This window comes from Nycticebus coucang, chromosome 16, assembly GCF_027406575.1.
Source record: "Nycticebus coucang isolate mNycCou1 chromosome 16, mNycCou1.pri, whole genome shotgun sequence".
NCBI classification, from domain to species: Eukaryota; Metazoa; Chordata; class Mammalia; order Primates; family Lorisidae; genus Nycticebus; species Nycticebus coucang.
The window spans coordinates 54,578,271-54,603,754 of record NC_069795.1 but is presented as its reverse complement, the minus strand read 5'-3'; the positions used below and the strand labels follow the sequence as shown (position 1 = coordinate 54,603,754).

Sequence of the window (25,484 nt, the reverse complement as noted above, 5' to 3'; positions counted from 1 at the left end):
GGAATAGAATTTGCTTTCTCACACATTTTCAAAATTTAGTCCACAGATTTAGATAGCATCCTGAAATTCCATGCGAATCTTTCTAAAAATAATAACAATACAGATTTATTTTCATAGGAAACAAGTGCAAGATAGAGTTTCCTAACTTCAGCCCCAGTGACATTTGGGAGATTATTCTATGTTGTGGGGGTTCATATCGCATTGCATGGTATTTAGCAGTGCCCCTGGCTTCTCTCCTCCAGCTTCTAGTAGTCTTCCCCTTTCCCACAAGAAGTGATAATCAAAAATTTCTCCAGACACTGACAAATGTTCTTGATGGAATTGGGAGGGCAAAATCACCCCACGCTGAGAACCACTGCCTAATAGAAGTACCTCCCGGTAAAGCAAAAATGAATAGAATTTGCAAAATATTCTACATCACCATGATTTAAATCCCCCGCTGTACTTTCTGTCATTATGTAATATAATTGTGCCTAAAGAATAAATGCAAGCCATTAAATAGTAAAATCATCTTCTTAGAGTAATAATTCTCAAATCTTTCTTAACATAATGAAAAATGAGGTCAGTGTGGTTTGGATTTTTTTCAGTGTTCTCAATTTTGCATTGAAATTGCTAAAAATAATAATAAAATAATTTCTTTTATTTATTTATTCATCCATTCATTTAATAAGTATTTCCTTCCATGCTTCAGGCCTTAGGGGCTGAGTATAAAATAATGAGTGAGATCAGCAAGGTTGCTGCGGCTCTGATGGAGTTCAGTTGTATTGGAGGAAGACGCAGGACAAGATAACATTCCCTTAGGCTCAGGATCCACAGAGTTCTGTGTGACTGAGCAGGAACTGACAAATGATGCTGGCCTGATTTTGCAAATAAAGTTTTCTCGGGACACAGCCGTACTCGTCCTGCTGCAACACCAGGGTCAATTAGCTGTGACAGAGAACTTATGGCTTGCTGAGCCTGAAATATTTGTTATCTAGGACTTTACAGAAAAGTTTGTAGACCTCTGTAATAGAGATTGAGTGGTCGCTTTTGTTCAAGTGATCGGAGAGTAAGATCTGCAGAAATGGCATTTGAACTGAAAGCTAACTAGAATGGATTAGGTTTAAAAAGATGGAGGGGAAGAGCAGACAAAGGAGAAGCTGAAACAAAACCCTCAGGGCAAGAATGAGCTAGCGTGGTGGAGGAATGGTCAGAGATGAGACAGGAATGGTACTGGGGGCCATGTCTACCGGAGAGGAGGGCTTTTACTTCACGTGAGATAGGAAGTTGAGTAAGATTTGAAAATTTTGTGTGATGTGACCTACGTTACATTTTGTTGTGAATAATATGGGTATTCTGATGAGAATAGGAGGTAAGAGATTAACTAGGAAGCCAATGGTCACGCCAACAGATAAGGATCCCTTGGCATTCCACCATTTCTACTGAAGTTGGAGAGAGAGAAAGAATCTGGGATACATTCTGCAGGTAGAATTTACATGATTTGTCAGTAAGGTAGATGTGAAGGATAAAGAAAGAAACCAAGTGAAGAATAATTCCTAGATTTTTGTTTTGAGTATTGGCATGGATTGCAGTGCTCTTTACTAACATGAGTGTCATAGGGGAGGAAGTGAGTTTAAGAGTCTGTGATACCAGAAGCTCTGTTCTGGGTCTATTAGACATCCACATGGAAATATCAAGTGTTAGTGGATATTTAGGTGCATGATTCTGGAATCGCAGGGAGAAGTCAGGGTTGGAGTTAAATATTTAGAATGGATCTGTGCACGGTGTTTAAGCCCATGAGAGAAATGAGAGAAGATGAAGTCATTTAAAGACATGTTTTACATGGAGGAGAGCAGGTCAGTTCCACAGTTAGTGGTCAACTATGGGAGGAGGATGTGGCCCAGGACAACAGGTAGAAATACTCAGTGAAGAAGGGAAATGAGGAAAGCATCTCATACTGGAATTGTCCCTGGGTGAACAGAATGCCCCATCATCTTGTGAGACCAACTATTTATAATCCCACTTTCCAAAAAGCTAAGAGATTGGGCGACTACCAAAGGTAAAACTCAGTGGAGAGAGGACCACACTCATATCTTATTCATTCAACAAACAGAGCTCTTGTAGCCATCTGAGGGAGATGTTTCGTTTATCCTGTTCGCATCTCTTTGAGGAACTATCTCCTCCTTTCCTTCTCACTCCACATGGCAGGAGTGAAACTCTCTAACCAGACCTTCAACCTTATGGCTCCAGTAAACGTTGGGGGGATGAATTAATGATACAAAGCAATCTAACCAGTTTTCTGCCAGAGTTTCCTTCAAGTGTTGAGCACAAGGGTAATAAGCTGTGAGAATGCAGAAAGCCTGGATTGCCAACCGTTAACTTGCTACCAAAATAGAACCAACACGGAGCACTGGGTAGAGGCAACATGGGAGATGTGTGAGCACCCAGAGACTTAGCTGAGCCTGAGTATAAAGCACAGCTCCCCACCACCTACTCCCCTTCGTTATTTTATTTATAATGGTTTGAGCTGGCTTTTTACCATTTGAACCCCCAAACTCTAGCACAGTATTTTCTCTTGTTTATCTGTATACCTCCATTTGGACATAAAAGATGCTCACGAACTCTTCATTAAATAAAATTCAAAAGTGAATATTTAATAATAATAACATGTCCTGATTTAAAATTAAGCACTAGGTTAGCTATTTAAGATGAAAGTATCAAATGAGGCTCGGTACCTGTAGCTCAGCGGCTGGGGCGCTGGCCACACATGAGCCGGTGGGTTCGAATCCACCCCAGGCCTGCCAAACAACAATGACAACTACAACCAAAAAATAGTCAGATGTTGTGGCAGGTGCCTGTAGTCCCAGCTACTTGGGAGGCTGAGGCAAGAGAATCACTTATCCCCAAGAGTTTGAGGTTGCTGTGAGCTGTGATGCTACAGCACTCTACTGAGGGTGACATAGTGAGACTCTGTCTCAAAAAAAAAAAAAAGAAAAGAAAAAAAAGTATGAAATGGTTTTAAAAGTTTTTCTTCCCTTACTACTGAAAAGAAGTTTCAGTAGTAAAAACATTACTACTGGAAAACATTTAGTTTCTGAGAAAAATAATTTCAACCAAAATGGTTGAGCTTTTTAAAATGTCAACACTTTGAGAAGTAAATCATTTAATAAGAACCCCCTCTTATTTTCTTCTCTTCCCTTTATTTTTATAGTTTGATAAACGAACAAATAAATATTTCTAGACCATGTTCTCCAAGTGGTTTTCCTTCCCTTTCATCTCTCGTCTTTAGAGGGTGCTATCATTAATATCTTCTTTCATACTCTTGCTGTTCTTTGAGTCCCAACTCTATAAATTTGTCTTTGTTTAGGTGCTAAAAATAATTCCTTAACTATCCCTAAATTTTGAATACACTTTTTTTTTTTTTTTGAGGCAGTCTCATTCTGTCACCTTGGGTAGAGTGCCACGGTGGCTCATAGCAACCTCAAATTCTTGGGCTCCAGGGATCCTTTTGCCTCAGCCTCCTGAGTAGCTGGGACTGCAGGCACCTACCACAATGCTCAGCTAGGTTTTAGAGACAGGGTTTCCCTCTTGCTCAGGCTAGTCTCAAACTCCTGAGCTCAGGCAGTCCGCCTGCCTTGGCCTCCCAGCATGTTAGGATTACAGGCCTGAGCCACCACACCTGGCTTTTGTGAACACACTTTTAAACTTATAAAAAATAAGTTAAAGTCATTACAATGATTGGTATTGCCATTGCTCTTATAATTTTTCTCCTCCTGAATATTCTGTTTATTGAAGCTTGTATTGATATTGTTTGTAATTAGAAGTACTAGTCTTCTGTTGTGTGGGAGAAAATAGGATCTCATCCTTATTATAATTCCAATGAAAAATCTGGTTTCTACATTAGACTCTAAATACAGTGTCTGTTGTGTTGCTGATGTTTCTTTCTGAAATTATTGACACTGTTACCTGTTTTATTACCAAAGGGAAAGTAATCCAGTATTTTCTAGAACTACCTTAAGGACAATAGTAGTGAAATTTTAGCACTCAAATCTTTATTTTTAAGTACCAACCTCCAGAGCCTATAAATATTATATTATGATTCTACCTACTAGAGTGTCTACCCCAGAAATGTCTTTAGCCAGAAATGGTAATGAATTTGTTTTGTGGATGTAAACAGGGTGGACTCCACTAAATACGTGGCCACCAACTTCTCTAGTTGACTTTATTCACTGCACGATTCATTTCGTCTACTGCCGTGTCTTTTCTGTTTCATCAAAAGTTATTATTTCAAGTTCTGTTTGTACTTTTTCCTGCCTAATCTGACCCAACTTTGTTTTTTTATATGCCTGGCTATTTATCCAAATTTACACAGATATAAAGTTTCCTTTACTCTCAGCATTCCTCTCCAATTTGTTTCACTATTTGGATCGAGGTAGCATTTACTGAACACTTATTTTCACACTCTGTGTTTTAATGACTATACTTAACTCCTCCTCTATTTCTCTGTGGATTTTATGATACAAATATTACTGAGACTTCTTTGGAATAAATTTGATCTAGTTTAGTCCATTTCAGACTTCAAGCAAACATTTTTGGTCTCCAAGTAATAAGCTTACTTATCACGTTAAGAATTACATAGTGGAAGCTACTATGTATAAAAGAACGCAATCTTAAAATATATAAGCCTAATAATATTCTCCTCAGACTGGGCAAGGTAGCTCATGTCTGTAATCCTAGCACTTTGGGAGGCTGAGGCAGGTAGATTGCTTGAGCTCATGAGTTCAAGACTAGCCTGAGCAAGAACAAGACCCAGGCTCTATTAAAAAAAAAAAAATAGGAATAACAAGCCTAGCATTTTAGTGGGCACCTATAGTCCCAGCTACTTGGGAGGCTGAGGCAAAAGGGTCACTTGAGCTCAGGAGTTTAAGGTTGCTGTAAGCTATGACTCCACACTCTACCCAGGGCGACAGAGTAAGACTTTATCCCATAAAATATATATATTGACACTGTTACCTGTTTTATTACCTGTTTTATTCTCCTCAAATCTGGATTCATTGTGTCTTTTCAATTACATGTTGTATATGAGGTTACTGTGAAACTTCTCTTCTTGAATTTATATCCCTTATTAAAGCTTAACTTTTGATGACATCTCACAAAAAAATATTGAGCCATTCTTAATAGGCTTAGCCATTTCAAACATTAGCTAAATGTCATCTGATGGCTTGTGTTACACAAATGTCAAGTTTAATCAGTAGGAGAACTTATCTGAAGTGGATTTGAAAATTATTCCTTTGATCCTAGTGAAGATCCTTGGTAGACAAACTTTCTTAGATTTGAGTCTGCTACTATGGTAAGTGGTCCTATACAAAATGAAAGCATGCGTGTGTGTGTGTGTGTGTGTGTACGCAGGCACCTGTTTTAACTGATGGGTGATGAGAAAGTTAAGATTAATAACTTTATTTAAGCAACCAAGAAGATTGGTACAATAATTAACTGAGTAATATTTCAGATGAAATATACTTGAGCTTAAACAAGTAAATGAGCCAATAGGCCACATTGGTGGTACACAAGTCTGCCTTAATAAACTTGGTAAAATGAATAGTCCAAACACTGTCCTGTAATTAGATGTATCTGCAAGAGTATTCATATCTCACCATCATATTTTAAGAGAGAAAATTGGAATGTTCCCAAAGAAGAAACACCAAAAGTTAAAGAGAGAGAAAGTAACTTGGAGACTAGTTTAGGAACCTAATTTATCCTATAGAAGATACAGTGAGCTGTAAGTTGTCATATGAATAATTTATCCTAAAGGATCGATGGTAGTATGATCCATGTGTTGTTAATATATATTGTGTATAATATTATCATACATTGTGTGTATTGTATAACATAGATGATATATAATATTTTACAGAAGTGCCCCCCAAAGTACGCACATCTTAAGAAAGAAAAAAAATATTAAAATTGTCACATGCAACATATACCAAGAACAAGAGATGAATACAAGTTACATTTGACTTCTGCAATTATGAGAGGTATTCAAGGTATACACATAATATATATAATATACAATACATGGATAACATCTCTTATAATGCTTTTTTTTTTTTTTTGGCACTTCAGCATATACTATGAAGAGTTTCCCACCAAAAGGAAGATTGAATTTTTCCTTATAGATGTAAGAGGCAGAACTGAGGTCACTGAAGTGCATAGGTTTTGACTTTTTGTAAGAAGCAGCTTTCTTCTCATAACCAGAAGTACCCAAATGAGAACGAAATATTCTCTCAAAATGTCTCAGTAAATGCTGTTCTATCATAAACTGGGGTTGTACTGGAATTGAACATATGGATTTTACACCATCCTAAGATATTTCATCATATGTAAAAGTGATGATTATTTAACCAGATATTATTAAATACTAAGATGTAGAAGAAGGCAGTCAATCTCTATGAAAAAGACCTCTCCATGATGTGATAGGGTCTCAAACGTAGGGATATAAAAATAAAATCATTATAACTGAATTTTGTTCCCCTCTTTACTTCCCTATTTTTCTCAAAGATGTGAAAATATACACACACACACACGTATATAAATATATTATTTTTTTCTTCCTTGTAAAACCATATTCAATTAGAACCAAAGTCATAATACTTTTAAAAAAAAACTGTCTAATGTCCATCCTTTAATTTCTTTTTACTACTAGAGCTATCACATTATTTCAGACCCTGAACTGCTCAAATATAAACCAGGTCCGCAGCTTCCTAATGAGACCCCTTGTTACTGGTTTCTTCATTTTTATATTTTCTTAGCTGTTCTACCGTACTAACAAAGTGTCCTTGAAATACTGATCTTATTTTACATTTCTCTTCTTCGGTAATCTTTAAAGTTCCCTTTGACTACAGAATTGGTACAAATTCTCAATTAATGAAATTCAAAACGTCCCATAACTTTTTATTATCTACGGAATGCTGTCATTTTCAATGTGAACTTTCTGGTATGGGGCTGATACCTTTCATCTCCCAGAATATATAGACTTGATTATTTGTTTCTTTTTCATGCCCAACCTGTTACCCCCATCTCTGACCTTATATTTCCTTCCCTCAATATTCTTGAAGGTCTACCTCACTGTCTGTCGTGCTAAAGTTAAATGCCCATTTTGTTTTTATTTCTCTAGAAGACACTGCAACGATGTATTTTTGGTACACATGCATTGAATAGACTAGTAGCATTCACTTTGCAGTGTGCATGAGAGACGCTCCAGATACCTAACATAGCTGTGTTCACTTTTTACTAATGATATGGCTTAATTTTGCATATATAATCACAATTCCAAGACATTTATTTTCTACAACATCAGACCTGAAAAAACATGTGCACTTCTCTCTCATTATTTATAGCTGGGAGGAAATTCTTGCATTTGGTGCTTTGAGGCTCAAGAAGCGCAGGACAAGCTACCCACAAAGGAATTTAGGAAAAAATCTTGCTTGGAAGCTGGATAAGCCCAAGTAGCGTCTCAGTTTATTTTTAGCTCTGCCAAGGAAAGCTAATTTCATGCAAGAATTACCTTACACCTGACCCAGAGTAAAACACCCTGGTTATTCTTCATATACGCTGAAGCAACACTAGAATTGTCTCCTGCTTTAAAAACCAAATAGGAAAGAACATGAGAAAAAGACAAGAGACTTATATAGTAGTGAACAGTTTTACTTTGCTTTTATTTTCTTTAGCAGACTTATTTGTAACTGAAAAAAAAAAGGCCGTCAAGACATTTAGCAACTGGGAAGAATTGAAGTTGTTGTTTCCCTTAAGAATTTTTGTAAATCTTTTTTTCTAATGTTCCTTTAGGAAACTAACTTTAGCAGATGGTGTTAGGTCTCATTTTCTCTCTCTCTCTTGTTGACATTCAACACAGTCTCCTCGTTTATCATTTTATGTACAGTTAAAAAAAAATCAATGTTAACAATTTTGATTGCCTTCTCAGCAATCTTCTTGTGACCTGTGCAAGTAAGAGGAAAATTGAAAATAGGTCATTTAGAGAACAGACGTAGGGAAAGGAGAAGAGTGGGAAATCAACTGTGTCATCACCCTGGTCTTTTACCGAAGACTGCCTTTAAAAGACAGCCTTTGATTTTCAAATTCCTTTTTACTTATATTCAGGTGCAACTTACCTACTGAGAAAGACGTTGATCTATATTTCATAGGTAAGTATTATTCACATGAATACTTCTTTCCATTCTATAGAAAATACAAGCTGCACATATCTCTTGACCTCATCCTGCCCCTTGCCTTGCCTTTGCCTGCTAGTCATAAAATTATGTATAGTGTGTGTATGTCTTTTGTTTTGTTTTGGAGACAATGTTTCACTCTGTCACCTGGGCTAAAGTACAGAGGCACCATCATAGCTCCCTGCAACCTCAAACTCCTCCACTCAAGTAATTCTCCTGTCTCAGTCTCTGGAGTAACTGAGATTACAGGCATGTGCCACCATGCCCAGATAATACATTCTGTTTTTTTGTGGAGATGGGGTGTTGTTCTTGCTCAGGCTGGTCTTGAATTCCTGGCCTCAAGCAATCTTCCTGCCTTGGCCTCCCAAAGTGCTAGGATTACCCGTGTGAGCTATGGCATGCAGCCATGAAACTGTATTTTAAAAGTGTATCTATTTCTTCCTCAATACCAAAATTAAATAGCAACATGAAGCCTTATTTTTTAAATTTTTAATTATTATGAGTACATTGCAACTGTATATCTTTATATGGCATGTGTAGTTTTCATACACGCCTTTTCCTTTTTAATATTGGAAATAGTCATTTTCTCCTAGTTGATAGACAAAATAAAAACAAAAACAAGACACGACAGGAAAACCAAAAGGATCTTAGTGGACTAAGTGACTTCCTGTTAGAGAGAGGTGTTTGACTGGGTAGGGGTGCAGATAATCAAAATCATCAATCCACCCCATGCCTGACATTGGCAGGAGACATCACTCAATGAAGACTTCCTGCTATCCTTGAGTAAAGACTTAACTATCTGGGGAAAGGTAACATGTTAAGCTCATACACCTATCATTGTGAGAACATTTTTCATAATTTTTCAACAGTCACTAGGAGGATAGGGGATGGGGAGACAGACAGAACAGGAGCTTTCCTGAAAAAAAAAAAGTAACATAATCTGGGTATAATGTACACAGTGTGGGTGAGCTCTGACAATAAAGAGCATACAGAGGTGAGTCATAGAAACTTGAAATTGGTTAAGTAAAGCAGACCTGGTCAGATGGGCTTGTCAGATTTGTGTTTCTAAACATAGAAAAGGTATAGTAAAAATATGGTGTTAAGATTTTATGGGAATGGAAGGTGCCTGTGGCCCAGTGAGTAGGGCGCCATATACTGAGGGTGGCGGGTTCGAACCCAACCCCAGCCAAACTGCAATAAAAAACAGCTGGGCGTTGTGGTGGGCGCCTGTAGTCCCAGCTACTCTGGAGGCTGAGGCAAGAAAATCGCATAAGCCCGAGAGCTGGAGGTTGCTGTGAGCTGTGATGCCATGGCACTCTACCAAGGGTGACAGAGTGAGACTCTTTCGAAAAAAAGAAAAGATTTTATGGGAAAACCCTGGTATATAATGTTCGTCATTGACTGAAATGTATGTGGTACAAGACTGTATATCCATGCATCACCCCCTTTTTCATAATGCACAGAGGTCTCCTCTTTTCCATCATCTTAGGATGAGATGCCCTTTAATCTTTTCCTTTCTAAACTCTCTTAACAAAAACTCTTATGCTTAAATTTCTCTCATTCTGAGTATTTTCCCTCTCCCATCCCCACCCAGCCTGCATTTATGTTATAGGTGCTGTCTAAATTCTCTTCTCCAGGCTTATCCAAATTTCTTGAAGGATTAATCTCTATATCATCATTTTCCACTTGTTCCATTCTTTTTGACCCATTTTTCAGTTGACATCATTCCCACTAAGGTCACAAATGACTTCCCAGTTATTAACTCCCTGAGATATTTTGTAATCTTTATAAATTGGACCCTTCTTGCACATTTGAAACTGTCGCTTGCTCCCTGGAGATACTGATGCTAGAAACTTCCTTAGTTTCCTGTCCATCACATGCACCTGTTTCCTTTGTAATGCCCTATTTGTCCTCTTTCTTCTAGCGATCCCCTTTTCTTCTGCTTTTCTCTGAACACTGGTGCTCCAGATTCAACTCTCAAGTCAGTGTTCTTAGGAAAGAGAGACCTTTATGGTTTAGTAACTCTCGGGTATTACTCCATTGTCAATGTTGCCAAACCTATGATTATTCAGGTCAATGATCTTAGTGTGTGTACTTCTGATGTTTCCATAGATGCCTTAAATTTTCTATTTTCAGAATTGAATTCATTCTCCACTTCTCCAAAATAGATTGTCCTTGGATATTCCCTATCCAGTTGTTGAGACTTTCACCCAGCCGTGAAAGCTAGCGTATCAGCACTTATTCTTGACTCTGCTTTCATCTGCACGTCTCGGATTCTTGTAATTATCATTGACTACTAAACTGACTAATCTGCGGTTCTCAGTCTCAGTTGCTCAAGATAAATATATAACTGGTCTCTGTTAACATCAGTCTGATTAACAGTTAATTTCTCACACAATTACATAATTTTCATACTAAAAATTAATCTCTGATGAATTTAGGTTTATACTCTAAGCCCTGGAGAGCTTAAAAAATATCTCAGGTCAATTAAAACAGAATCTCTGGGAGGAGGCCTTGTTACTCTAATATGCAGAAAGGATTAGAAATAAATTCTCTCAGTATTTCTCAAATATGTGACCTTTTTTTTTTTTTCACCTCTACTACCACCCCTCATCTCAGGTCCTCGTCATCAATACAGGGTGTCCATAATGTTCTTGTGCAAATTACTATGTTAAACTATTTTAAATTTCACATGAATTTTATGTCCTGTGCACATCTCCTAACTGGGCTGTTTGTTTTCAATATTATCCCTCTCCAGTCCATCACCACCTTGGCCATCAGCGGGACCATGTTCAAGTGCAATGTCATGATGTCGTCTCTCTTTTCTCTTCTGTTTCCATATACTTCCTCTGCCTGACCCCTGCCCTTCCAATTGGGCTTAAGGTCCTTTAAAGTCTTCCTATGAAAAAGGATCCAGCAGTTCTTTAATTGGGCACATGAAGTCCTGTTTTAATTTACTTATCTTTTGCCTCTTATTTGCCATTCTGTTTCCCACAAAATGGAAACTTTTATTATCTGTTCATATATAGATGCTTTATGTCTTTTATGCCTTTTCTCATGAGCTCTCCTTTGACTAGAACCACTCTCTGTGAATAACTGTTATTCCTATTTGTCTTATATGTCCTGGCTTAGTGACCACTGTCTCCAAGCTGGGTTGGGTGTCTTTCCTCTGGTTATCATAATGATCTTTGGCCACAGAAATCATCCCTTTACCACTTGAGTTTACAGTGATCTCTTCTCATTCCTGCTATCTCTGTGGGAACAGTGAATTGTGTGCAATCATCTTTGTATTTTCTGGTGTCCCATATAAATACTTAGTATATATTGGATGCTCAAAAAAGGCTTATTAAATGAGTGAATAAGAAGTTGGAAATCATAGCTGATTAAAATAGACACAGATGCCTAATCAATTTTATCTCTTAATCAAGAGATTTAAAATAGAAAAGGATCATATTTGTATATTGAGATGGAAACTCGGGAACAGTAGAGAAGACTTTCTGAGATTGATATTAAATATCAGCATTGTTGGAGTTACTTTTTAGGTAGTTTTCTTCTTCTAATTTATACATTCATTTTGGGTCTTTGAGGTCTTAATATTCTTGAGTAGAAAGATAAATACATAACTGGTCTCTGTTAACATCAGTTTGATAACAGTTAATTTCTCACACAATTACATAATTTTTATACTAAAAATTAATCTCTGATGAATTTGGGCTTGTACTCTAATATCTTTTAGGGTCCAAAAACTCTGGATAAATTTATCAATTTCTAGACCTGGCAATTGACAGTGATAAGACCTCTGCCAAGATCCCCTTTAGCTATAAAATTTTTTAATGTGTATTTTATTTGACAAAATAAAGATTAAATTTGCATTACTTTTGAAGAAATCGAAGTGAATGGAGACTATAAAAATTATCTTGACAAATTATTTCAAATTTTGTATTTTTTACACCAGATCTTGATGCAAAAGAAATCTATCCATATTTTACTAAAACAAGCCTTTCAGGGAAACATGAAAAATGCACTATGAAACATGGAAAGTGTGGTGGGATATGAAGGAAAAAAGAAGCCAAAGTAACAGGTTTACTCCAAGTTTTTAAGTAGCTAGAGAGTAGTTTGGTATAAAACCTCTTTACTACAAAGAACAACTACCAAATAAATCATTGTCTGGAAAAGAACAGATCATGGAATCAACTGTCTGAGAAAGAAAATTGCAAAGAACTGATTTTGATGCTTTATTTTTCAGAAATGTAATTATCTAAGTTTGGGAGGAAATCTATTAAAGAAGTTTCTTATTTTATTTTGCCCATTCTAGACTGTCCTACCGATTGTTCAGTATTACTGAGCATACGTACTCTAATGAGAATTGTATATAAATTACGATACATACTTACATACGGATTATGTGTCCATGAAGGATAAATGTGTCTAGTGACAGCAGATGCTAGTTTCTTCTAAAGAATAGGAACTATAATCAATAGCCCTGGGTAGGGGAATGGTGTTAAGATTACCGTGTGTGTGCGTGTATATGCACATTTAGACTCCGGATTTTGAAGCAGTATTTCAAATACTATCTCAGACCACTTGCAATGGGATTGCTAGCTTTTGCTTCAAGAAGTGAATTATTAATCATGTCTTAGAACATGATAATTGTGGTAGAATCTTCCAGTTTCTTCCTACACCTATTCACCCTTTTCTCTTTAGAAAGTAACCAGAATCTTTAGTTGATTATATTGTTGGTTATAATAAAAAGCATAATGCCTTCCAGATTTTGCAGCTAAGTTTGGCTATGGGACTAAGTCTTGAGCTATTTAAGAGAAATATTTGTGGGAGTTTTCTGAAGACTGCTTAAAGGAAACGCACTTAAGTGAAGTGCCATTTGCCCTTCTGCCTTTCCTTTCAGCTTTTAGCCTGAAAATCAGTGCTAATGGCTGTTGTCCTACAGCTGCAAAGGAACACGAGATGACTTTGAGGGTGGGAAGCAAGGTGCTTGGATTGTACAGTCGAAGTACAGGAACTCGAATGCTTGAGAAAATTGTGGAGAAACCATGTTTACCTGGTATTTTGACCTTCAGATTTTTCTATGGGTGAGAGAAAAGAGGGTTCTATCTTATTCAAGTCATTTATTATTTTTGTTATTGTTCTTGTTTAGCAAGAATTCCAGTGGAGCTCAAATGAGGACTTGGGGAGTCTATATCTGATGAGCCCAGGGATCAGCATCCTCACTGTCTATTGTTAAGGATGGATGGAAATCTATGTCTCTTAACAAGAAATGACTTCCTGGGGTGGCACCTGTGGCTCAAGGAGTAGGGCGCCGGCCCCATATGCCAGAGGTGGTGGATTCAAACCCAGGCCCTGGTCAAAAACTGCAAAAAAAAAAAAAAAAAAAAAAAAAAAGAAATGACTTCATAAGCTCAGAATGACTATTTAATATTGCCCTTCTTTCTTTCCAATCTGTGAATCTGTGTCCATGTTCTCTCTGGGAAATCTGCACTTTAGGTTCCAATGTTCTGTTTTTGTGTTAGGATAGGCATTGTAAGTCCAAGTGTTATAAAGAGTAAAATCTTGTTTGGAATTGTGAATTGAGTGAATTCTTCATTATGCAGAAACAGGAAAAGTGCTATGTTTCTCATGTAATATCACTGAACAGTCCATTCATTCAACAAATATTTTTGAGCTGTTATGGGTCAAATAAGTTATGAGAGGGCTTTGTTATTTAGTTAACTCATGTCCAGTATCACAGTGTTAACTTGTGAATTTGAAGAAATTAAAGAAGAATAAAAGTTGAATCAAATGACAAGTCTAAATATTTTTCCCCACATAACTGTCTCTAAAATATAAAAATCCTGTATTTAAAGACAGGAACATAATCTGCATTTTCCCAGATGGTGCCAGACTGATGGTACATATATTAATGTCAAATATTAAGGCTGTAATTATCAGAGTCCATAGATGCTTCTGTAAAAATTTTTCAGTGCCCTTGCCACAAAGTTTCCCATCTTTTCTGGGAGACACAGGGAAAGGGTATTATGTATGTGTATGGCCAGCTTGCTGGATGTTCCTATTACTCACCAACTGGCAGTTGCAGTCCTTGCAAAACGCTTTAGGTAGGAGTCCCACCGTTCTGTCATGTCAGGTATTCCAGAGCACTGCATTCCCATAAGGAGGCCATATGAATATTCTCTCTATGGTACAAATCCCGACACTGCCGAATAGTGCTGCACTCACTTTACACTGCAATGTGCTGGAGGTTGACTTGCTCTATAGAAATGAGGAGACTGTTTCTCTATCCAACTCTGTCAGCGTGAGGTGCTAATACTTACATCCTGAGTATCACAACATCCGTTATGAAAATACTTCTTTATGCTCTTATTTATAGCCCTGCGGCAGGCATCTTAGAGTGGGCTCTTTCCCTGCTTCTCCATCGGAGGCACCTGGGGAATGAAGTTGTATCCCAGAAGGTCTTCATTCTCTCATGTACATTAACTCAGGGAGGGATCCTGCCCTATCAGTTTATCAGACATAACCAAACCGTGAATGCTGGTTTGAGCTCAGCTGGGATCTCTGCTCCACCAGAACTTGACTTGGCCTTTAGATCACTTTGACAAGATAGCTAATTAAGAACAAAGCTACAATTTCTTGATAAAATATCTATGCATGAATGTATGTATGTATGTAAGGATATTCAACAATCACACACACACACAGCAGTACCCTTTTACCCACAGGGGATATGTTACAAATCCCCAGTGGATGCCAGAAACAATAGATAATACCAAACCCTATATATATGATACTATGTTTCTCGTGTACATAAACAACTATGACAAAGTTTAATTTATAGTTAAAATTCAAAGTTAACTTACTATCAGGCACAGTAAGAGAGTAACAAAGGAAATATAATGAAAAAATTATAATAATATATTGTAATAAAAGCTATGCGAATATGGTCTCTCTTTCTTTCAAAATATTTTATTGTACTTACTGTACTTACCTTTGACCAAAGGTAACTGGAACTAAGGAAAGCAAGACTCTTGATAAGTGGAGACTACAGTAGCTCACATACATATGCATATATGTATAAACATAAACCACAAAACTTGTAATTTGCATTAACGGGTTCATAATACAGGCAGTACCATTTCCTCATTAAGTCATCTCTTTCAGTTGCGAAACACAATATGAAAAGGATGGCACATGCTGTAACATGTATTTTACTTACCCTGTTTATGCAAATACGAGTGAGTAATATATTCAGTTATCATATTTCCTTAAGTCACTCTTTCTCTACATGCTAGAAGATTTTCTGTACATAATTTAGATTCTTTTTGGATTTATTTTAAAGGTGACCCAGTTAGTTTTTCTCTTTTGCAGTTTCTCCCTAGTAAATGTAGCTACTATGTCTATGAGTAAACGAAATGTGGATGGTTAGAGGAGATAGGGGGAGACTGGTAGAGAAAGACAAGGTGAAAATTATTGGCATAGGAATAATCACAAGTAAACAAAATTACTTTCTGAACCACATTTTATCACCTGACGGGTAGCAATGAGCACAATTTGTTTTTATCAAATGAAAATATGAATTTAGGGCTGCAAAGCAAGTTTATGAAAACTCAGGAGACTTCACCATAATAAGCACAGTAATAAAATGCTTATTTTTGGTGGTGCCTGTGGCTTAAAGGAGTAGGGCACCGGGCCCCATATACTGGAGGTGGAGGGTTCAAACCCAGTCCCGGCCAAAAACTGCAAAAAGAAAAAAATGCTTATTTTCTAGAAAGTGGTTAGAAAACCATAGCAAAGCATTTTATCAGGGTAAACCGGTTAGAGAAATATTAGAAACATACATTTGTAAAATAATGCAAAATATCATGATATCCGAGAAGTCTAAGTCTGAAGCGTATTCAACAATATCAATTATAGTGGAAAGAAAGTTTCCAAGCATGAAAATCCAGAGCCAATTGGTAGTAGCACCAGTGGTAGGATTGAAGTAAACAGAAAGAAATGGAAGGCATTGGTTTAATCTACGCTCTTGTTGAAAGAAGGGTACCAGCCCAGTAGCTTTTTCCTTTTAAGAATAGCCAAATGCCCTTTTAAGGGTATAAAGAATAGAGCCACAGAAAGAGATTAAAAATGCTGGTAGAGAATGGCAGAATACAATAAGGTTGTTTTTAGAATGGGGAGAAATCTATGCAGAGTAAAGGTGACTCAGGCCAAATACAAAAGCTGTTTCCTTCTCAATCATTTGTGCAGAAACTTGTGCTAAATAAAAAGGTGCAAAGCATATATTTGCAAAGCATATATTGCAAAAGCAGTTCCCATTATCTGGTACTTTCATTGCCCTGGCATGGTTAAGACTATTTAGCCAGCATTGCCAACGATTTGCTTTTTCGTCTGCCTGATGTTTTATCTGCAGTTCCTCTAAAACTAATAGCAAAAGAGTAACGTTCAGAAATCTCTTAAGTTTCAGTCGGCAATCAGGTGTTAGCCTCACTCTACTCTGTGAGGTTCCTCCTTCAGCTTAGAAGCCTGGTGGCTGTTGCTCTTTTTGATAGCCAGCAAGAAGCAACGTCTTAGACCTGTTTGGCTGCTGTCCTGGGTAGGAGAGTTTGGTAGCCCTAGGGAGATGAATTTCTTCGGCTTTGGATCCGCCCAGAGTAGAGAAGCAACACCCTCCAGCACTCCACTGTTGCTATGAAACAAAAGACTAGGAAGGTGAGCGAAGCAGGAAGTCCCGCCTTTCAGCCCCAGTCAGCTCGGCTCCCGCTCCCAACGCTCACGCCCACCGGCTTCCCCTTATTGGTTAGCTCTCTGCTGCCTTGCATCCTTCTTCTATTTTCTTTCCCTTTTCCATTTTCGTTCCCGGTCAACTTCTTTTCCTTCTGAGTCCCCTTCCATTCCGACACGCGACGAACGGGCCTTCCCCGGGGGTCATTGTGTACTGTGGGGGACGTGGACAGGGTGTTAGCGCGAGGAGGACGGGCGCCTCCCGCCCATTGGCTCCGCCCGCCGTCGGGCAGGGCGCGGGGGCGCGGGATTGGCCTTGCTGAGCTCGGACCCGCCCCGCGCCCCGCCCCGTGCCTCGGTCTCTGTGTATGTTACCGGGGTGGGGTGTCCAGCCGAGCGCTGCGGCGGCGTCCCGCGGCCTTCCCCAGAGTCGGGCGGGAGGGGAGGGCGGGTGTGGATTTGTCTTGACGGTAATTGTTGCGTCTCCACGTCTCGGTGGCCTGCGCTCTGGGTCGCTCCTCCGTCGGGAGCGTGCAACCACGGCGATTACACACTCCCTTCCCGGGCTGCCCACGCACCCTGGTTGCGTGCGTGTGGAGTCGGACCCGCGCACACGCGTGTCTCCGGACGGCTACGGCGCCCAGAGGCAAGGAGGGAAGGGGGCGCCGGGAGGCTCGGCACTTCCTACCCGCTGCGGGGCCCCGGGGTCGCCTGCCGGGCGCGGGGAGAGCCCCGGCTTGCAGCTGCTGTTGCTGCCGCCGTCCAGTTTGAAGTGGGGCATTTAAAGCCTGGAACCGGGCAGGCCAAGGGGAGGAGGAGGCAGGAGCTCAGGGAGACCGGCTGGTGGAACTGCAGACGGCTGGGAGGTGCGTCCATCAGCCAGCGCCCGGGGCGGACGGGGCTGCGGGCGCTGGAGAAGCGACGGGATACTTTGTCCTCTCTCTGTCCAGCTTCCTCCCCAGAGGAGAGTGGCGGGGCAGGGGCCTGAGCAGGCAAGGGGAACAGACGTCCTGAAACAAAGCTTTGGGTGAGACTAGAGGCACGGAGTGAAAGAAGTGAACTCTTTTCTCCTTTCTGGGGCTGCTCTTGTCAGTTTTTCACCCTGTCTTTTAAAATGGGCTGTTCGTTGTCTTCTTTGGCTCTTGGGAATCACTACTCGCCGCTTTGGTTTAAAGAACCCTGTATTTGTGTCTTCGTACTTGGAGGTTTGAGTGGGGAAAATCCAAGTCCCACGCCTTTGTTGACAACAGACCTGTCCCTTAGGCTTGTGTGGAATGATCTTTAAGTTTATATAACTTGGAGAAATCTAACAGAGTGAAATGAGATTTTTGAGTGTGGTTCTCAAAATGTATTGTAGGGGCTTCAGTTCCAGTATTTTGAATTGGGATTTAGGCGGAAGGGGGAAGCATTTTACGTGTTCTTATCTAGTTGGAGGAAACCCATTGAAGTTTTTTGTTGTTGTTGTGAGTTGGTTATTAGTTCAGCCTTAGCTACTTGAAGCATAAATGATGCATCTTTAACTCTTAGTATTCTAATAACAAATCTAGGGTCATTGCCCCTTAAACTATTGTGTGTAAATTCACAAGCATATTGAAAAGTTGAATCTGGGACTCTTGGTTTTGTTCTCATTGATGGAGGAGAATGTAGCGGTTGCAAGTTAACTTGTTCAGTTTTATGGTGAGTAAATATCTTTATAACCAACTTTTTTTTTTTTTAATCTGCCTTTCAAAGAACTAAGATTACAGATGGCAAACTCTATGAATGGCAGAAACCCTGGTGGTCGAGGAGGAAACCCCCGAAAAGGTCGTATTTTGGGTATTATTGACGCTATTCAGGATGCAGTTGGACCCCCCAAGCAAGCTGCAGCCGATCGCAGGACTGTGGAGAAAACTTGGAAACTCATGGACAAAGTGGTAAGTTCTGTCTCACTGCATGGAGGGAGCTCTGTTCACCTTGGGTCTGTTTTCTCCAGATGTATTTATAATGTTAATTAATAATTGGTATGGCAACAATCTTTTAATTTGTTTTGATCCCTTTTCTACCAATCCGTGTGTTTGGAAAAGTTGGATTCAGAGCAAAGACTTTTTTTTCCCTTACCTTTTGTCCTTCCTACTTGCAGAGTTCAGAGTTCCTCTATATGACTCATAGTCATAGTTTTTACCATTGGTTGCTTTTTCTTAGTATATGGACATAGTATGTTTGGAAGTGTTTGTTTTGTCTTTATGATGTTTGTTGCTTTTAGATAACCAAAGAGTACAAACAAGTCATTTAAGAAAAGTCTCTGATGGACCACTGGTGACAATCATATGTGTATGATACTGAGGAAGTATGTACTGGGGAAAGAAACAGATTAGTCCTTCAGTGAGGAAGCAGTAGTTGAGACAGTTTCCATTTTCATCTTTGAGAATTCATGTTCATTAAGAAACTTTTTGTTGTTAATGGTAGAGTTACAGTTTCTTTCATCTACTATTCCATTTTGAAACAGGAAACCTTTTGATTGCACGTTGTTTATTATGAAAGGAAAATATATGTTGGGGGTGGTGGGGCTGAGTGGATCAGAAACCTCTGTGGTTTTATCATGTTGGTTTCAGATGAACTATAATTTCTCAAGAAGAAATCAAGATGGATGTGAGTATCCAAAGAAGTCCAGTTAAAAAGGCGAATGGCACACCTTATAAAAATCTACTCAGAAAACTGTAGCTATCAGCATTCTAGCTTATTAAGTAGGATTATGAAATAAGTTTGATTAAGATGTAGTTTGCTGCTTTATAAAAATTCTGATTCTTGCTTTTGAAATAGTAGGACTCTTCCATATTTATTGGTAAACGTTTGTCCCACCTTATGGGCTTATTTCATAGATATCTGGGGCTAATTATAAATTTAGTTAGGAAGGACTCTTTATACATGTATTGTTAAAACTGGAGAAAATGGAAGTTTAAAGAAATATTCCTTGGTAGGGTTGTGCCAGAGTACTCATAAAGTCATGTGGTAGCATTCCCCATTGCTTTGGTTAGTTACTATGTGTAAATACTGGCTACAAAAAGCCACCCTCAGTAGTATTAACAGTATAAGGAGGTGACAGGATTTACTTTATCTTCATTTATTCTTACGGAAAATACACATAGATAGATGGATGATGGACTTGTTATTCTGCTGTTGGTGGTAGTAGAGGCAGAGACAGAATATTTTTGCCAGGTAAATACCCTTAGTTTCCTTCTTCAGCGTGACCTATTTAAGCTTCTGCCAATTTATTCAAATTGTTACATTAAAGTGCTCCAGACAGAATGATGTCATAGTGTCAGAACATTGCAACTTGCTGCTTGGGGTCAGAGTTTGATTTTAGCATTGAATACTTAAGGAATGTGCAGTTGGAAAAAATAGCATGTATTTGACAAGCACAATGCTATCTCTCTTTGCTTTTCTAAAGAGGATGCATTTGAAGGTCACTGCCATTGCGTCAATCATTAGTTGGGGATAAGAGAAGGTATTCCAGTTTTTCCTCTTATCTGTTATACAGGGTGTCCCAAAAAGTTGCCCCTAAAGTTGCCCTACATAAGGAAAGTGAGAAATTGTAGCTAAATCTACCTTTATTTATAAAATATTCATCATTAAAATTGACACACTATTTACAAAATGTCTGTTGGTTGCCTCTTTGTACAATTTTGTAATGAGTATTTTATAAATAAAGGTACAGTTAGCTACAATTTATCCGTTTCCCTATGTATGGCAACTTTAAGAGCGACTTTTGGGACATGCTTCTTAAGGGGGCAACAAATGGATCAGATTATATAAGGGAGCTTCTCCCTCTCCTACAGCCCTTCTTTGAGTTTTCAAAAGTTGTACACTTGTGAATGTTAGAATATCAGATCAAAAAGATTTATGTAAGAAAGTGGTAAGCTGTAGTGACTATAAGGAATTATTTTTGAAACGTTAAAAACTGGGTGGGCATAATTTTGGTCTATAACTGATTGTTAACCTAAGTTTTATCCTCCTTTAATGATTTTACCATGAGTTATGGTAAAGTAAATGGTTATTTGATAATTAAACATCTGTGGTTGTTTATTTTATTAACCCTTTTGTGGGTTTGGGTTTAGCCTCTCTAACTGAGTAACTTGACTCACGTGAAAATTTATTACCCGAAGTCTCTACTTAGTGGGATGTGGGTGCGGTCATTGGTGAAGGTAAATTGCTATGGCTTTCCCTGTTTATCTTCATTGTTTGTTGAAGGAGAAAACAGTTGTGTTCATTTGTGTATGTATCTGTGGGCTTTGTAGAGAGAAATCACATGAAATATTATACAAGAATTGAGTATATTTATTTTTATTCCATCACACAATAATAGAAAGGCATTCATAATTACAAATCAGCCATATGTTTAATGTGAGTATACAGCATGGAAACATCCCCTACTTGTGTTTATCTTTTCTTATTTGTCAGTAGTGCAGGAAGTGGCTCATAATATCAACATTGCCCTGATGATTATATCAGGGGCTTTTATTATTAGTCCCAAAGTTACTCCCTTGACACAATACTTGTTTTTCAAAATAACTTCAATAGCATGAGTTTAGCTTGTGAATAACAGAAAATAGCAACTTTCCAGTCTAATTGGTGGTTGTGTAAAAAGCAGGGTTAAGTGAAAGGTTGGCATTTTTTCCTTATGAAGCCTCTTCACAAAAACAGATCTTAGAAGTAGAAATATGCACACAAGCTTTTCAAATTCAGTGTGTGTCTGCCAGCCACAAAGTAAAATAACTTATTTTATAGGAGATAATGAAGGAATCTTAGGCTGGAAGGGAAATATCTAAGTGTGTAGTATCACCTTTTCTTGGCCTCTAGAATTTAAAATGGTGAACCGAGATTCTGGTTTCAACTAGTTGTTCTATTTTCAGAGGGCAGGCATTTTCTCCAAGGTCCCTGAAAATATGAGAAAGAGAAAGTCATTGCTATTTGTGTTCCACATAAGATGTGGTAGAATGTTTTGTAACAGAACATTAGTAGCACAGAGTTAGCATAGTACATGTATCGAGAAAAAGAATGGTAGCATGTCCAAAAGCTTCCCACTTAGACAGATTTTTCTGGCCCTACTTCTGTGTTTCAGGGTAGGTCAATAGCTAATTGGATGCCTATTTGACACAGTAAGAGAACCGTTACTCCTGAATACACCCTGAATGAAATGTGGGTTCCAAAGCTGTTAAAGAGAAAGAGTTTCTTAAACACTTAACAGACATTTATTGAGGGCTTACTGTGTTCCTACTAAGCACTTAACACATTTATCGAGGGCCTACTGTGTTCCTACTAAGCACTTACCACATTTATCGAGGGCCTACTGTGTTCCTACTAAGCACTTACTACTGGGAATGCAGAGTGAGACAAGTTGTAGTCTAGTTCTTGACCTGTCCAGGAACTGGGAAGCCAGCATCGGAGCCACGAGTGTAAGCGGATAATTGCCATGGAGTATGGAAAGGGCTGTGTTACAGATGCGTACAAAGTACCGGGGGAGCAGAACAGAGCAGAGAACGTTCACCTTGTTGTTCTGGCCACTGCACAGACGGTTTTCTGTCTGGATTCTGCTGGCCATGCCTTTTAGGAAGAGCATTACTGTGTTCTTGTTGGAAATGCTGAGGTGAGGGTAAGGAAATGATTGCTAATCAGTATGGTCGGAATGATAATTTATTAATGTGAGGTTCCTGAGTGTGGTTTTCACAAGAGTCTTAGCCAGGTGATGGAAAATAGAGAAACCATTTTCCATCTAATAGATGCTAAATGTACTGAGCATACATGGATGCTCAGGAAATTAGAAAATAATTAATTGATGCTAAAGAGCAAAGGAAGTTGGGTACTGGCCTGTGTTTTCGTCTTTTTGTCCTTGTCATTTATTCGCAGGTACACTACTGACTTAAGTTTAAAAGCATTTGGAAAGTGATGATGCCAAAAAGCCTTTTTCTGCCTTTTGTTCTCTGTACGTTTAATACTTTTGTCAAGCCTGAAATATGATTCATTCTCTATCTTTTTAATTAATGGAGGTCATAATGTAATTTAAAGTTTGTTAATCAGAGGTGCTTGGATTATATTCAGATATTTACAACAGGTAACAGTAAATAGTCTTTCCTATTTTGAATTCTTCATAACGCTAAAAAATATTCCATTATGAAGTAAAACTTAGATTTTGGATGCCTGTTGTTTATGTTTGGTGCTTTTGAGACTCTCACCTTCCTAGAATCTGGAAATAGGGAATATCATTTTTTGAATTATTCTCCTTTACAGATTTCCTTCTCCTTATTGAAGTTGCTTTTTTTTTTAATTTTTTATTTTTTTACCTTAGCAGAATCATGGGGCCTAGCAGACTTGAATAAATGAGTGGACAGTTTAGTACTGTGTTAGATTTTGAATTTGTTCTAAGATAAATTAAGTGATCCCCTAGTTTTCTACTTGAGAATTCTAAGAAAAGCTTTTGATAAAGTAAAATATTTAAAGGAATCTTATTAAGAGTTAACCTGAATACCCCTGTGCTATATAAGGCATATATAAAGCAGAAGCCTTAATTTCTAGTGATCTCTTAACTTTTATCAAATTTTCACCATTCAGATTTTGAATCCACTTCCTCTTTTGTTTTGAAATTTGCTTTATCTGTTTGTTGTCTGTTGATTTTCACCATTCATTTATCCAGTCCCCTCTGATGGAAAGATAGACATTTATAAGTAACTGTCACATAATAGAATGTATAAATGCTGTATAGTGGTATAAGTAAAGTGCTGTGAACATAGTAAATGGAGGAGGTGAATATTACTTACTTGGGGTGAAAAGTTGGTATATAGAATTCAGCATGGAGGAGGCACCATTCAACTGTTCTTTGAGGATGGTTTGCCTTCCAGCCAGGTTGAGGAAGCATTAGGCCAAAGGAATAATGAGAAATTGTTAAGGGAGAGAAACTAAGGTAGAGAAAGATGATAGAGGATTTAACTGCTCTGTCATGGAATTTGGACTTAATTTATTTGGTAGGCAGATAACCAGTGAAGGCTCTTAAGAAGGGAGAGGAAAATTCAAGGCCTTGCTTTGATAGAATGTTCTCTTGACTATGTGAAGGTTTGATTAACAGAAAAAAACAAAAAACAGAAAAAAAAAAAACTAAAAGCAAGAAAAATGATTAAGAGGTGTTAAAACAGTCTGGGCAAGAAATTATAATAAAGAGTTGGTCTAGAGGATTGACAGTAGGTTATAGCAAGTGTTGTTCAGACGTGGGAAGCATTTTGGAGGTAAAGTCTACAGGTCTTGGTGTCCCTTCAGAGTTGGAGGATAAAAGAGAAGGTGAAGTGAAAGTAACTCTTGAGGTTTTCAGCCTAGTTGACTCTGAAGGCAGTGATGCCCTTAATGAGATAAGAAAAATAGGAAGGAAAAGAGAAAGCATGGGGGTTGATATTTGACCATGCTAAGTTTGACATGCCAGAGTGAAATCCATTTTGAAGTCAGAAAATTGAGTGTGCAGTTCAAGAGAGAAGCTGAAATGAGAGATGTATTTGGTACATATGTTCTTAGAGGTGGAATTTCAAGCTGTGGTACTGCAAGAGATTTCTAATGCAGAGTTAGAGGAAGAGAGTCAGAGGAGTCAGAGAATTGATTTTTTTGGTGATGCGAGGGTCCTATGTTAGATGGCAGAGTCAGAAAGTGCATCTTACAAAGAACAGTTATGAGAAAGGTAGCAAAAATAATTAAGATAAAGTTATTTCCTAAGTAGAAACAGCTTCGAGAAGAAGATAGCTTAAGTTCTGATAAAACTAGTTTCAGGTTCAAGTGGAGAAACCAAAACAGGGTGAAAATTTGAGAAGTCATTGAATTGCATAGTTAGAGCCTTTGTTGACCTTTACAGGGTAGTTCCACTTGCGGGGTGGGGTGGAGCTAAATAAAAATGAGTATGTGGGTTATTTAAAAATTGTTTCATAACTGTTACAACTAATGAAAAGGAAGAAAGTTGTGATAGTGTGAGGGTTTGAAAATAATTAAAATTTTGTTGTAAAAGGAGGGGTTCAAAGCTTGTAGGTAGGGAATAATTTAAGATGTAAAAGAAAAAGTCATTGAGAAAGTAGGATTCTAGATTACATGGTGGGAGGGGAAGTCTAGGAACAAGTAGAAGGGTTCAGCTCGGTGGATAAATGTGCTTTCCACTTAGAGAAAAGAGAAGTAAGGGAATACATGAGAAGTTTTGAGGGAATTGGTAAATTTTGTGTTGGGTTTCGGGAAGTGATTTAAGGCATAATATATATACCGTATTTAAGGTATGCCTTAAAGTTTTATACTGCAGAATAAATATTATATATTTTAACCAGTTTTCTAGCAATTAAGTGGGTAAATAAGTAAAAAGTAGAAATGGAAATCATTTATCATCTTTAATATTAAGATCATCTTAAACCCATGCTCTGACTTACATGGTGCCACCATGTTATTTTTATCTACTCTGCCTGGGCATATGTTTCAGGTTTTAAAAATGTGTTTGTAGGTTGCTAATTTTTTCCTAGTAGTGAAAGTAGCATTTTGAAAAGATTCAATTAAATTTTATAGCTT

General features: G+C 38.1%; 1 protein-coding gene across 6 annotated transcripts in view; it reads left to right on the top strand.

Moving 5' to 3' along the window:
• The first annotated feature begins 17,287 nt into the window (after window positions 1-17,287).
• Window positions 17,288-25,484, top strand: part of CBLB (Cbl proto-oncogene B) — a 213,759-nt gene continuing 205,562 nt past the window's right edge. For 4 of the 6 annotated variants that reach the window (XM_053565173.1, XM_053565172.1, XM_053565171.1 and 1 more), the window contains exons 1-2: window positions 17,332-17,794; window positions 18,660-18,841. In XM_053565173.1, coding sequence (XP_053421148.1) covers window positions 18,674-18,841 — 168 coding nt within the window. In that variant the 5' untranslated portion in view covers window positions 17,332-17,794; window positions 18,660-18,673. Of the gene's footprint in view, window positions 17,795-17,814; window positions 17,956-18,659; window positions 18,842-25,484 lie in introns of those variants that run through there. The other 2 variants (XM_053565169.1, XM_053565170.1) reach the window with 2 other exon arrangements.